We start from the raw sequence: 15,669 nt of genomic DNA, 5'->3' as shown, positions 1-15,669 counted from the left end.
CGGGCCTCTCACTGTTGTGGCCTCTCCCGTTGCAGAGCACAGGCTCCGGACGCGCAGGCTCAGCAGCCATGGCTCACGGGCCCAGCCGCTCCGCGGCATGTGGGATCTTTCCAGACCGGGGCACGAACCCGAGTCCCTTGCATCGGCAGGCGGACTCTCAACCACTGCGCCACCAGGGAAGCCCTGAATTGTTACTATCTTTAACAGGAAGAATGGGGGGGGGGGGAGAGTAAGTAAAAAATACAGTTTTCGTAACATTAAATAAGCAGCCCAGTGAAATATAAATTCCGGAAGAGGGAGGAGGAAAGGGACCCTCTATATCTGAACATGGCTACTTGAATTTTTTGTGCTTTTCTGGCCTTAACCCACCACCACTTAGCCCATCTTTACCACCATTCCTTCCCAAGACCCCAACACGCACGCATATGCACGCAGGCGCACAAACAGGCGTTCACACACAACACATACACACAGTTACAAGGTTTAAAAAATACAAACCATATCCTTATGTGTCAAAAAATAAACTTCATACAAGAGCACAAGAACTCTGAAGTCTCGTGATTTATCAAAATCAAAAGACAATGCCACTGCTAAGCTATGAGCTAATGCAAATTCAGACCTAATACATACACCTAATTTTGAATAAACTCAGTCACTGGCTCTTACATCACCAATTTTTTTTCTAACACATCTAAAATTATAAACTATGAAAACGAATTCTGGAAAATAAATGAGCATGAAAAATTATGGATGAAACTTAAAATTACTGTTGAAACAGAATTTTTTTTTTTTTTTTTTTTTTTTTTTTTTGCGGTACGCGGGCCTCTCACTATTGTGGCCTCTCCCGTTGCGGAGCACAGGCTCCGGACGTGCAGGCTCAGCGGCCATGGCTCACAGGCCCAGCCACTCCGCGGCAGGTGGGATCTTCCCAGACCGGGGCACAAACCCACGTCCCCTGCATCGGCAGGCAGACTTTCAACCACTGCGCCACCAGGGAAGCCCTGAAACAGAATTTTTTTAAAAATCTGTCCATTTTAAAATAAAAGCATTTTTTCACAAATTGTTAAAATGAATAAAGAGTTTCAAAAAAAAATTTCTCCATTGCAATAGTTCTTATTGAAAGCAAAAATGCAATACTATCCAATACTCTGGAATTCCTTGCTATTTAATGAAACAGCTTAGACAAAATGCCTTTTTAATAAGTTGCTAAGAGAGATCCACAAAAACTGCAAAGAAACTGCTCTGACAAGTTCCAATAAGGAACATCATTTGAGCACTTTGCTTATAACAGCACTAGTCAAACTACCATCTGGGCTTTGGTTTTAATCAAGTTTATTAGTTAAACTGGAGCTGACATCATTTACATGACTAACCTAAATGAAATCTAAATTACATTACGGATCCATAAGATAGTCACTTACCTACTACCATCCAGTAGATTATAATGCTCTAAGCATCATATTATAAATATATATATATGTGTGCATACACACACACACACACACACACACACACACACACACCCCTATCTATAGAAACATACATAGATATATCAGTGGATCTATCTCCAAGCCACTTTTGGAAAATACACCTACCATAACCTCTAACTGCAGAAAGACACCACATGGTATAATTAATACACTGTGATATAGTTCAATGTACTCGGTACTCTATCCCCAAGACATTCTGATTATATTCCCTAATGAAATTTTTGTTTTCACTCTAAGAAACAAAATATTCTTGGATCAGCAAGAGTAAGCTGCCCAACTTGCTCTTATCCACAATGGAAGCATCTCATTTTAAGATGTAAAAATTTAAATTAACTCTGAAACATCTGCCTTCTCTAAGCCATTAGACCAGCAAGTCACCTTTCAGTAAATCCCTCACCTTAAACTTTATTTCAAAAAGTGAAGGCAGCAAAATTTGTCCAATTACTACCTTAAAGACAAAGTGAAAAAAAATCAATTTGATTCTATTCCTAGTTATTCTGGCCAATTATTTTGTTACCTTAAGAAGGGCATCACATCAATGCACTAGCTAAATGTTATCCTGACATCCAACAGATCTAAGTACATTATACCACAATTCACTGAGTAAGTGAATAATAATCATCATCCCTGTTTCTATTCACATTCAGTGTGGTCCATGGTACACTGAAAATCATCCCTAACATACCCTCAGCTTTTTTATGTACCACTATGGAAAGAATATAAATACTGTTCTTCTTACCAAAGTCCCTTCCAAACATACTACAGATTCACACTGTGACATTCTTTTCACTTCTTTCCAAAATTATACAAGAACAAATACAACATATTTTTCATTTTGAGTACAACTGATAATCAAGTAAATTCTTAAATTCACATGTGCACCCAAAAGTTTAAAACTCAGTTTGCAAATACACTCCACATAATACTGGCTCTAGGGTATACAGAATCTAGACCCAGATACTGCTACTTCAACCAAAACCCACCTATACGCCCTACTAGAATAAATAGTAAGCTTTTTATTTGCTAAACATGTTCTTACAGCATTAACCAAACCTAAACACACACAACTGTGTTAGCAAAGAGAACACTGACAACTGTAGAAAAAAGAAGTACATTTTTTTTAATGTCTAATGACACCTATAATTATATAAACCAATTCAGACTCTACAACTTCAACAGGAATGGCAATTTTAAAGATGGCCAAGGCATTTTAAATTAATCAGGCAAATCTCACACCTCTTGGTGCCACCACAAAACCAAAATTATTGAGCAGGATATATGTCTGACCTGATAAGGCAATTCTTAAATCTTTCTCCTATCTAAAATAGTTATCACAGTATGATGACTACTATCAAAAATCAATCCTTTCTTAAAAAATGCACATCCCACTTCGAAAAAGTAGAGGTAAGTAGAATATCATAACACAGAACATATACAAAAATTAGTTCAGTTTAATAACTGAAAAGTTAAGTTTTTGACATTTGCCAAGCAGTCCCACAACGTGCTGGCCCTATGCCATCATGGCCTAGTGCCAGCCTGATGGAGGGCCAGGCTAAAAATAGCAGCCAAGCAGCAGCTGGAACACATAGGTCCTTGTGACCTCAGCTTTATTTCCCTAAATCGAGGGAGGTTGAAGGGAAGGGGACAGTGGCTGGGAAAGAAAGGAATGGAACACACTCTCTTGGTTGGTATTTCTTACCTCTTCCGATTTCTTGCCTTTTTCCCTACCACTCTCTACTATTCCTCACTCCCCCACTCCATTCCCCCGTGCCCAAGAAAGGAAGGGAAAAAGCATGGGCATTAGAGAAGGAGGGAAAAGAAGAAAGATACTTGAGCTCTGAGGCAGGTTAGGTTCAGAGGCTCCCTTCACTCCTACCCTCAAGTCTCACTTGATTCTGCCATCATCACAAAGCAGCCATTGGCCATTTCAGTCCTCAGCTTTACCATGGTCTAGAGAAAATATAAGACAAAAATTACACAGGTGATAATTGTAGGAGAGACCTTTTTAAAAAGCAAAAGAGAACTAGACTATGGTGTCAGGAGTTCAAAATCCTAAGTGCTAAGGAAACTTGAAGAATGCTTTAAAAAAAAAAAAAAACAAAGTCCGGGGCTTCCCTGGTGGCGCAGTGGTTGAGAGTCCGCCTGCCGATGCAGGGGACACGGGTTCGTGCCCCGGTCCGGGAAGATCCCATATGCCGCGGGGCAGCTAGGCCCGTGAGCCATGGCCACTGAGCCTGCGCGTCAGGAGCCTGTGCTCCACAACGGGAGAGGCCACAACAGTGAAAGGCCCGCGTACCGCAAAAAAAAAAAAAAAAGTCCGGGACTTCCCTGGAGGTCCAGTGGTTGGGACTCAGTGTTTCCACTGCTGAAGGCTCAGGTTCAATCCCACCGCATGGACAAAAAAAAATTAAAAATTAAAAAATTAAATTAAATTAAAAAACAAAGTCCTAAAGAAATAAGGTAAACTTATTTTTTAAAAAAGTCCTCTCTCACATACATCTGATTACAAACTTCTGGTATTTGTGTTTTAGCAGTTTATTTTACGACAAATATTTATTAAAATCATGACCATCTTCTTTGTAGAAATGAGTTAATATAAAGCAGTAGCAGGAACAAAGGTTCAACGTAACCAAATACTACAGTGCTACCTTCAACTTCTGCCAGCCTTTACCAAAAGACCAACAGTAACACCAGAAGAGGCTCCAGGCTCTGCCCTTTACAGTGAAATGATAAAATACCTATACTTCATTTATAAAAATACTGATCACTGTCAGCAAATATTTAACAGCTACAACATGGCACATGTAGCATTCTAAATTGTACTAACGTAATTAAGAGAATTTAAATCTTGATTCTGTGGACTCATTCTATGTACTATCTTCTTACATTATTTTCCATAATACCTTCTAACCTTAGAGATCTGACACCAATTAACAATGAAAAATGCTTTAAGTAAACAGACTGTTAAATAACGTAGGACCAGGCAGTGAGTCACCTGAACTTTAAGCGCATTAATTCACTAAATGAGCTTCCAATTTATCTGATCAGCTTTTTCAGTTGGTAAGAGTTTAGATGTACTGACAGGTTCTACTGCATCCTTCCAATTAACATCCTTCCAATTACCTATCTCTTTCAAAGAAAATTAAATCTTTTTCTCAGCACAAGAAATAGTATAATTTTCAATCATAACATTCAAAAAGTTGTACAAGATAAATGTATATATGCGACATATATATTGCAATTAGATCTAACATGCAAGTTACTCCTCCTTCAAAAGTTAAAAATGTCTGATGAATGATGATCAAAATCACCCCACACAACCATCTTCCAAAGCTGAAGTTCGTTCACAAAAAGGCACTTTTTTTAACTTTTTGTTTTATATTGGAGTATAACCGATTGACAATGTTGTGATAGTTTCAGGTGCACAGCAAAGCGACTCAGCCATACATATACATGTATTCATTATCCCCCAGACTCCCCTTCCATCCAGGCTGCTACATAACATTGAGCAGAGTTCCCTGTGCTATACAGTAGGTCCCACAAAAGGTATTTTTAAAGTGCAGTTTTTCAAATCAAATTTTTAAAATACATGTTAAAAATCATAGCTCTGATCACAATTTAAAATTCTGGCTGTGAAAAATTACCCTAAAAAGTAAGAGACTATAAACATGAAGATGAACTTTCTAGAATAGTTAACGATGACACATCACAAGTAATATTATTTCTGGCTGTGAAATTCTGGCTGTGAAAAATTACCCTAAAAAGTAAGAGACTATAAACATGAAGATGAACTTTCTAGAATAGTTAACGATGACACATCACAAGTAATATTATTTAGGGGGTAAGAGTACCAGCCCAGAGAGGCTGTGTCTAGCTCCATAATTTACCACGCTGTGTGACCTTGGGCAAAAGTTACTTGCACTTTTTCCCTATGCTTCAGTTATCTCATCTGTGAAATGAAAATAATAAAAGTACCTAACTCATAGGGCTGTTAAGAAATATAAAGTACTTGGAGCAGTATCTGGCACATGGTTAAGTGCTCTGAAAGTGTTGACTGGAAATGCTGATACAGCAGTATTAAGAGGCTCACTGTAAATCATGCTCAGTACAATAAAGAAAACCCCGAAATAATACAAGGTCTTTATGAAGAGATGTTAATAAAGCTTTGAGGCCACATCAATTACGTGAAAGAAGTGTACCTAAGGGTTATGTATATAGTACTAGTTACTAGCGATGAGGGTGGGGTGACACTGGCAAACACTGAAAAATGTACAAAAACAGGTCAAACACAGACACTACTGAATAAGTTTTCATATACATACTACGTTCAGAATAGACAAATTTCTTCCTGGGTATTGACTTCTATCGTCCTGTGTATGTAGTATTTTCAACTTTTAGTAAATTCTGTATTACAAGGAGGTATGCGTACAGTCATGTGTACTCACACCAACTGTAACAGAGTTTCATACAGCTAGCAATCATAACTAACTTTTCCTGAACTTTAATCTCATCAGAGAACGTCTCTACAGTTTCCAAATGTCTACGAATGTTTTATACTAGCATGTACTAAGCATGCCAGAATCACTGCTTAACTGAAGTCATTAGAATCTGGCCTGAAACTAAAATGTTATCTAGAAATACTTTTATAACATTCAATGAAATGTTAGCCAAATAATCTCTCCAACAGCACAGTCAATTTACATTCACTATATGCTTGTTCTGATTTCTGAGATTTTCTTAAGTTTACCAAACATTCCCAGCAAATTAGGAGGCAGCCTGAGTAGTGGAAAAACAGAGATTCCACGTTTAACTTTGCAATTTACTATGCCTCTCTGGACAAATTACTCAACATGTCTGGGCCTCAGTTTTCTAATGAGCAAAATGGAAGAAGCTGGAATCTAGCTGTACAAATATTCAGAGCTCTACCGGTAGATAATAACTATCATGCAAGAGTATTGTGTAAAAACAGAATCTCATCCGTTCGCATATTTAAGAAGAAACAGAAGAGTGCACCTGTACACAGAGGTCACTGAAATACGCTTGGGGTAGTGATACTCAAATGATACCTAGGTTCATCTGTCTCCTTTTCTCTCACTTGGGAACATCAAATTTGTTACAAATAAATACATAAATAAATATATGTAACATATGCTGACAAAAAACTAATTATCACTAAAGAATTCCACAAATATAAAACACTTAGCATACCCTTTTCCAACAGACTTCACTTACTATCAGCTGAAGGTCAATCTTTAAGTTCAAAATGAAAAGCAGATTTTGCACTGCGTTCTCTCCAAAGCTTGCTTTGGCTATCTTTTCTAGATCAAAGAAATAAAGGAAGCATCCTATTTTTAAAGAATTGAAAACCATGTACAAAGGAAATTCTTAGCAGAACACATGGCGCTGAAAGCAAAAAGTGGAAGGACACTCAGATTTTTCAAACAAATCTAACACACTTTATTTTTGAGACTCTGGCTAGGATTGGGAAACAAGTCTCTTTCCATGGGACAAGACTATGTAACATATTTCTCCAAATTACCACTTGGTACTGATTTCTCAGAAAGAGATGAGTCTTTCCATTCACTATAAGGAGGAAATAGCTCATGTTTTCTAATTTACAGTAATAAATACAGTAATATTTACATACATCAAAAAATTAATAAACCAAGAAAATTAGATTACATTTTTATTGCGAGAAAGCATGATTTTTCAAACTATATAATAGTAATCTGAAAGGTAACTGAAAATGGTTTTGTGGGCTCCATGTAGTTTATTACCATTTAAAAAATTGTTGCCTATAATCTGCTTTGTTTCTAAGATGTTTATACTTACCTATAATCTGCTTTCTCTTGTAGGATATTTGTCCTCTTAAATAACAGGTGAAGGTCAACAGCAGTTCAAGTTAAATGATGGCCCCTATAAAAATTTCTAACACGGGTGTGTCTTATCATATGTATACATAAGCTTCTTAAAATAAAGGTACCAAATTCATTTTGCATCACTGAAGAAAACCGATTTTCCAACACAAAAATATAAAGCACATAAGCATTTGGAATTAGTACAGACCCGTTCGTATAATTTTTAAAAGGGACAGCTTTCTTAAACGAAAGTATCAGTCATTCCTTCATTGCCATCCTGTTCACTGAACATATTACTAGCTAAAATCACACATTCTTAAGTAAACTCTTAATATGATTCTGAGTAAAAAAGACATGCTGCCCTGCATCTTTGCAGACCAAACATTTAGAGTTGGAACTGACAGTAACTGATTACCCATTGTGAGAAGAAAAGAAGCCAAGGATAAACAGATAAACATCTTAACAGTTGGCCAGGACATACTTAAGACAACACTGACTTTAATTGTTCAATTAATTGCAATAATTGTTCTTTAGACAACATGTTCCACGGAATCCTGATGTTTTAAGAAGGAAAGGTATCCGAGTCTCTCATCTGCAAAAAGGATGAAACTCAATGCACAGTTAAAATAATGTGGGTGGCCTTTTCCTCCTCAATTCCAGGGTGTACTCAGAATACAAGTGTGTAGGGCAGGAAATTAAAGACTGAAGCAAGAGTAGAAATATTTGCTTAATTCAAATCTGCAATTCCACCTTCCAGTATTGTTGAAATATTTTGGCTACGAAAAGTATTCTGTCTCCCAAACACTTTAGATTTCTTCATTGGACCAATACTAACCGCTGGAGAACCAAGTATCATAAAAAATTTCAAGACTGCTTCACCTAAAATTGAAACTCCCTCAGAACAATGCTGAGCACATCTGAGATGCTCAATACTTTCAAGAATCAATTGTAAGCAAATCAAACATCTCAACTCAGATAGAACCACAATAAAAAAAACACATGCAACTAGTTTCAATTTTTTTTCCTTTTGTGTAATTTTTCATTAACCAAAAGACAAAACGAGCATAGGGCTCTCATTCAAATTTGTTCTATATCATTACCTTAATCTCAAAATTACATTCAATTAACTATATTATCATCAATAAACAAAACACCTAACTCTCAAAGTGCATTTAGAATCACATCTTTATATAATAATCTCTGGACTGTAAAGAAAATCAAAATACTCACAGGCCAACAAATTAGCCTTAAGTTAGCTGATTAAAATTTTAACCATCTTAAATCTAATAATGATCCCCTTTTACTGCTTTGCTACCCCCTAAATCATAAAATTTTAAGTAACAAATCTGAAAAGACCATGAGAATGTTTAACAAAGTATGAACAGAATTTCTCTCCCGAAAGTAACCAGAAAAAAAACAAAAAAACCTAGCTCCTTCCTTATACAAAAGACTAGTTTCTAGTTTTGTTTAGACATTTCTTGCTTTTAAATGATTGTTTAGTCACAAATAAGGAAATGGTGTTTCAAAAAAAAAAAATTGAGTGTACACCAGTTCTTCAGAAAGGGGACACATACACACACACACACACCCCCCCCAAAACAAAAAAAAATGTGTTAATTAAAAACACAAGGATAACGATCCTAAGATTTCTTATTACAAAAGTATATGCTGCTAGTTTTAAGAAAAATCCAACCATAATAACAATGAAAATTAAAATTCCCCCCAAAACTTTGCCCATTCATTTGACTGCCCTCCTCCAAAGATACTCACTATCCACTGGTTGCTTGTGTACATTTTCCACATTCTTATACACCTATATGCAAGTCCATCTTTTTTGTTTTAAACAGAAATTGCAGCATACTACATGAACTGTTGAGTTGTCTTTATTTATTTTCGCTTAAAATTTTCTCTTTTTTTGTATTTTATTTTTTAACATCTTTATTGGAGTATAATTGCTCTACAATGGTGTGTTAGTTTCTGCTTTATAACAAGGTGAATCAGCTATACATATACATATATCCCCATATTTCCTCCCTCTTGTGTCTCCCTCCCATCCTCTCTATCCCACCCCTCTAGGTGGACACAAAGCACTGAGCTGATCTCCCTGAGCTATGCGGCTGCTTCCCTCTAGCTATCTATTTTACATTTGGTAGTATACATAAGTCCATGTCACACTCTCACTTTGTCCCAGCTTACCCTTCCCCCTCCCCATGTACTCAAGTCCATTCTCTACATCTGCGTCTTTATTCCTGTCCTGCCCCTAGGTTCTTCAGAACCTTTTTTTTTTTTTTTTAGATTCCATATATATGTGTTAGCATACGGTATTTGTTTTTCTCTTTCTGACTTACTTCACTCTGTATGACAGACTCTAGATCCATCCACCTCACTACAAATAACTCAATTTCGTTTCTTTTTATGACTGAGTAATATTCCATTGGATACATGTGCCACATCTTCTTTATCCATTCATCTGTCGATGGACACTTAGGTTGCTTCCATGTCCTGGCTATTGTAAATAGAGCTGCAATGAACACTGTGGTACATGACTCTTTCTGAATTATGGTTTTCTCAGGGTATATGCCCAGTAGTGGGATTGCTGGGTCATATGGTAATTCTATTTTTAGTTTTTGAAGGAACGTCCATACTATACTCCATAGTGGCTGTATCAATTTACATTCCCACCAACAGTGCAAGGGGGTTCCCTTTTCTCCACACCCTCTCCAGCATTTATTGTTTCTAGATTTTTTAATGATGGCCATTCTGACTGATGTGAGGTGATACCTCATTGTAGTTTTGATTTGCATTTTCCTAATGATTAGTGATGTTCAGCATCCTTTCATGTGTTTGTTGGCAATCTGTATATCTTCTTTGGAGAAATGTCTATTTAGGTCTTCTGCCCATTTTTGGATTGGGTTGTTTGTTTTTTTGATATTGAGCTGCATGAGCTGCTTGTAAATTTTGGAGATTAATCCTCTGTCAGTTGCTTCATTTGCAAATATTTTCTCCCATTCTGAGGGTTGTCTTTTTGTCTTGTTTATGGTTTCCTTTGCTGTGCAAAAGCTTTTAAGTTTCATTAGGTCCCATTTGCTTATTTTGGTTTTATTTCCATTTCTCTAGGAGGTGGGTCTAAAAGGATCTTGCTGTGATTTATGTCATAGAATGTTCTGCCTATGTTTTCCTCTAAGAGTCTGATAGTGTCTGGCCTTACATTTAGGTCTTTAATCCATTTTGAGTTTATTTTTCTGTATGGTGTTAGGAACTTCATTCTTTTACATGTAGCTATCCAGTTTTCCAAGCGCCACTTACTGAAGAGGCTGTCTTTTCTCCATTGTATATTCTTGCCTCCTTTTTAAAAAATAAAGTGACCATATGTGCGTGGGTTTATCTCTGGGCTTTCTATCCTGTTCCATTGATCTATCTTTCTGTTTTTGTGCCAGTACCACACTGTCTTGATTACTGTAGCTTTGTAGTATAGAATTGACTTGTTTTTACATGAAATATGCTGGTCACCTCTTCTTGTCAGTATATAAAAATATACTTTGTTTTTTCATGGTTGCATAGTATTCCATTGAGTACTACTTAGCCACTTCCCTTCTGATAGAAATTTAGCTTGATTCCAGATTTTCAGTATTGCAAACCATACTGCAATAAGCATCACTCACCGTAATGAACATCACTGTGCACTAATATCAATATATCTATGGAATAAATTCCTAGAAATGACACAAAAAGATTGTGCCAAACATCAGGGGAGGCAGCATCCCACTCTCCCACCTCCTCAATCAATTCTGGGTAATGTCTACCTGTGTGCCAATGTGGTGGATGAAAATGGCATGTCATTTTTGTGTCTCTCTTAGTGAAGATAAATACATTTATTAATAATTTGCATTTCTTTCTGAAATGTGTTGTCCATTTTTCTACCAGATTATTCATGTCTTTTTCCCCCCAGATTTTTAGGAATTACCTGCCAGCCTTTGGTCAAACATGTGGCAAATATTTGCCCCAGTTAGTTGCTTAACTTGGTTCATCATGTTTTCAATCCTACAGAAACTTTTAGATTTTTTTAAATCAGGTAACTTATATCTGTCTCTTCCTTAACAATTCAAGTTTCAGGTCCCATTAGGGATTTGCCTGCTCTCTCCCAGGCAAAATTTTTGGGAAAATTTATGTGACTTCTAAATCATTACTGGAATGTTGTCAATAATATTTACATACAAGCACCTTACCTTCAGCAATAGCTCCCACCCCATATATCATTAGTTAACAATAATAAGCCAACAACACTGCCTCCAAAACTTCCCATAATCAACTGATGAACAGCTCTGTACCAATTAAATATTGCTTACAGCTGCTACATCAAAGGTTTAATTTCTTTTCCTTTAAATTTCTTTTTCTTAAAATCTAGTTGGAAAATAATAACTAAGCAAGTATGTTTAATTTCCAGGAAATCCCAATTCTCTGTCCCTCAATCCTTAAATAATCTTCAACATTGTAAGTGTAAAATAACCTTAAATAATCTTCAACATTGTAAGTGTAAAATAAAGTCCAACAACTAGATTGTCTGTATTGTATCTATAATTTAGTCATCTCTACAAAAGTCAAAGAATACTTCCTGTACAAACAAACTTGTAATTTTGCAATAGCAGAAAATTGCTTATGATGCTATCAACAGAGTATTCTGTTCTTTTCCATTTCAGGTTATGAAGCGAAAGGGTTCTACCTCAAATCACAAAATCATAAATTAAGCTTCATGTTAGTTCCAATTCAAACCACCACTCAGAGCTAAATTAGATGGTTAATCTAGCCACTCTCTCTGTTCTTCTTTAAGAAAAAAAATCTTGGTCATAAGTTTTCTATCTCAGTGCCAGCTGCCAGGCATTTAACAGCCTTCCATCTCTAAGCTGACTGGCACAACAAGTAATACAACTTGGAAGTTAAGGAAATTGGCAGAACTCAGAAGGGAAAAAAGAATATTTTCCACAATTTGTACAGCACTTGTTTAGCACGTATGTTAAGTGTTTCCAAAGGGGTGGTCAACTCTTCAAACTATATAAGAAGCATCTACTTCACATCAACCACTGCCAGCTCCATTCAGTGGCCTCCTTCTCCTCCCGGGACTATTCAGAAAGTTACTATTTTCTTTACAACTCACCCCGGCCTCTTCACCAATGAAAGCAGGCAAAGCCCACGCTGTGTGTCTGTCTCCTAGAGAAGATTGCATCTTTTATTTATCGTCCCTTGGCTTTATTTTCACAGTGAATTCCTGGCTTAAATGCAATCAGCCAAGAAACCCTCCCTATGTGCTCTCCTGTCATTCCTCATTGCTTGCAAGCAGAGTCAAGCACAGAAGGGGGAAAAAAAAAACTCAGCATTGCCAGCCAAGCCATAAAAACTCACAAACTAGTTATACTGAGAAACCATGGATGTGCTTCAATCTATTTCAACCAGGCAGGAAACGGGGGGGGGGGGGGCATAATAACTTGAAAGGCTGTTAATTAGATTTTTTTTAAAGAATGGATGGCCTCAGAAGTTAAAACCCCCTCTAGACATAAGGAAAGGGGTATCTAACCTAGAAAAGGCAACACTGGGGGCTGCCTTTACAAATAAATGACCATGCAGAAAATCACGTTTGCAGATTGCATCAGAATTCAAAGTAACCAGATAGGATTAAAACAAATCTTTAAGTCTCTCTTGGGTCCCCACCAGCCCCCCACCCGACTCCCAAAGAGAAGGATAAAAGGAACTGACTACGGAAAGAGAAGATTAAATAAAAAATCAGAGGCAGTGATGCTTCCAAACCTCTCCCCATTCATTAGGAACCGTGCTCACCACCACAGTTTAAATAGACAGCAATATGAGAAGGGGGGGTTAGAAAATACGTCGTTTTGCAATCAGGAGAAAAATACGGGGAAAGGGGAGTTTCACTATAGCATTGTTCTTTTCCGTGCAGCTCAAAACATCCCCAGCGCTACAGCTGAAAAAAATATCTGACCAGAAAAACACACTGGAGGGTGGGGGGAGGGGGAGGACAGGGAAAGCTTTTAGAATTCGGTATTTGAGAAAACTCTCATGGTCTGTCAGAAAAAGAAGGGCTGTGCAGCTTTAAACCACAAGTCCTACTCTCGCCTTTGTCAAATATCTTCTACTTTACAAGCCCCGAAAAGAAATAAAGAGACTCTTTTGTTTGGTTTCCCCTTTTCGGAGGGTGACAGAAAACTGAAAGGGGCACAAATAAACCTGAAAATGAGAACAAAGTGCGGGGTCGTGCCCGGCTGCCAGGCGGTCGCGCAGGGAGGGACGCGGGAGCGGCCGCGGAGCCCCTCCGCCTCACGCTCCTGCAGCCGCCGGCCGAGAGCGCCAAGCCCGTCACCGCTCCCCACGGATCGCACAGAGCACGACCCCCGGTCCCCCGGGCGCAAACCGAACTCCGGCGGCAGGAGCCCCGGGCACGCCGCTGCCCCCCGGAACGGGGAAGAACCAGCCGCTCCCGGCCCGGCTCGCGCCCTTTAATTAGGGGGCGTCCTCGCGGGGAGAGGTCCCTCAGGAGATGGGTCCAGCCCGCCGCGCGGCCCCGAGACGGAGAGGCGCGGAGGAAAGGACATTTAAATCCCGGGGCGGCCGGTGGAGCTCGCCCGGGCCAGTCCAGACGCCGCAGCGACCCCCGGAGCTCCGCGGCCGCCAGCCCGTCGAAGCCAGGAGAAAAGAGCCAGCCGAGTGGCATTAAAATGTATTTCCCTCCCTCAAATGGAAGGGGCGGGGGGTGAGAAAGGGGGGGAAGAGGAGAAAGAAAGACGAGCGAGCGACAGACAAGGGGAGAGAGGAGGGAGAGCGCAGAGCGCGGCCCGGCCGCCGTTTCGGCCCCGGCCGGCATTGTCTGTGCGGCCCGCGCTCCCTCCCCCGCCCCGCACGGCCCCGCCACAGACACCCTCCGCCGGAGCCCGGCCGTCACCCCGTGCCTTTGTCCACATTCACCCCCCAAAACAGGCGAGCAGCCCTCCAGGACGTGCTCCCCGGAAGAAGGGCGGGGAACCGAGCGGGCCGGGGTCACCCGACACCCACCCCGCGGACCCCGCGGAGGGGCGCGTCCTGCTGATTCATTTCCCCCTCGCGCTGGCCCGTCCGGGGAGACAGGGGGCGGGGAGGGCGGGGAGGAAATGGGCGCTCCGCTCTGGAGGACTATCCGGGACGGTGAGGGCACCGGGCGGGGTGCGGGCGCGCGCTGGGCTGAGGGGCTGCCGGGAGGGGAGGGGAGAGGAGGGGGCGGGCGCCCCCCCGAGGGACTGACGAACGGACAGACGGCCCCGCGACTGCCCCGTGACTCACCGACTTGCAGGACGTTGTCGACGCAGCCGCTCTCCAGCAGCGCGATGCCCCGGCGGAAGGGCAGCCGTGTCTCGTCTCCGCCGTCCGCCGACCCGGCGGCCCCCGCCGACGGGGCCCCGGCCCCAGCGGCGGCGGCGGCGGCAGCGGCGGCGGCGGCCGAGGTGGCGGCCGGCGAGGACGAGGAGCCGCCGCCGCCTGCGCCGCCCGCGCCGCCGCCCGCGCCGCCGGGGCCGCCGCTGTCTTCTCCGGGGCCGCCCGCGGCGCCGCCGCCGGTGTTGAAGGACGAGTACATGCAGATCTCCCGCTCGCTGCGGGGGAAGGACCAGTAGACGATGCGGCGCTGCACCGGCTCCGGGATGCGCTCAAAGCGCTCCTCCACGCGCTGGAACGGCCACTTCTCAGCCACCTTGCGCGCCGCGATGTCCAGCAGCGACTCGGGGCTCTGGGTCTTGCCCGGCGGCAGCAGCCCCAGCGCTGCGCCGCCCCCGCACGCCGCCGCCGCCGCGCCGCCCGCCCGCGGGCCCGGCCGACAGGCAGAGCTGTAGCCGCCACCCGCTCCTCCGCCGCCGCTGCTGGCCCCGCCGCCGCCGCCACCGCCTCCGCCGCCCGGCCGGCAGCAGAGCCGTTTCGCGGGAGGAGGCTGCTGTCCGCGCTCCGCCATGACCGCGCCGCTTCTAACCCGACAGCGGAAGTGCCAGGACCCTATAAACGGCACAAGGAAGCGCGACACGCACACGCCGCCGCGACGCCACGCTGCCATCTAGGGCCCGCCGCTCCTTGTACGGGCACAAGAGGTGAGGCCTTCACCGTGACGTCGAGGCTGAGGCGGGGCCCCGATAGGGGAACCTAGGGCCAAGGGCGGGGCCTATGCAAATCGCTGGACTGAAACATAAATAGAGCGCTCAGCGGACACGGGGGTAGCGGGGGCGCTGGGGTTGGGTTCCCGAAGGGTTGTGAGAATGTCAGACTGCTGTGACGCGGGGGGCGGGGCTCAGGCG

At 42.0% G+C, this 15,669-nt stretch overlaps 1 protein-coding gene across 1 annotated transcript in view; it reads right to left on the bottom strand.

The window, feature by feature from the left end:
* The window catches only part of ZSWIM6 (zinc finger SWIM-type containing 6), a 203,989-nt gene extending 188,642 nt beyond the window's left edge, over positions 1 to 15,347 (bottom strand). Inside the window, exon 1 of the mRNA XM_019929999.2 lies at positions 14,672 to 15,347. Within this exon, the coding sequence (XP_019785558.2) occupies positions 14,672 to 15,332 (661 nt within the window). The 5' untranslated portion in view covers positions 15,333 to 15,347. The remainder of the gene's footprint in view (positions 1 to 14,671) is intronic.
* Positions 15,348 to 15,669: the final 322 nt, after the last annotated feature.

The sequence above is a fragment of the Tursiops truncatus genome, chromosome 3 (assembly GCF_011762595.2).
Source record: "Tursiops truncatus isolate mTurTru1 chromosome 3, mTurTru1.mat.Y, whole genome shotgun sequence".
Classification (NCBI taxonomy): domain Eukaryota; kingdom Metazoa; phylum Chordata; class Mammalia; order Artiodactyla; family Delphinidae; genus Tursiops; species Tursiops truncatus.
Note: the sequence above shows the minus strand (reverse complement) of the source record. Positions and strands in the feature narration are given on the sequence as shown.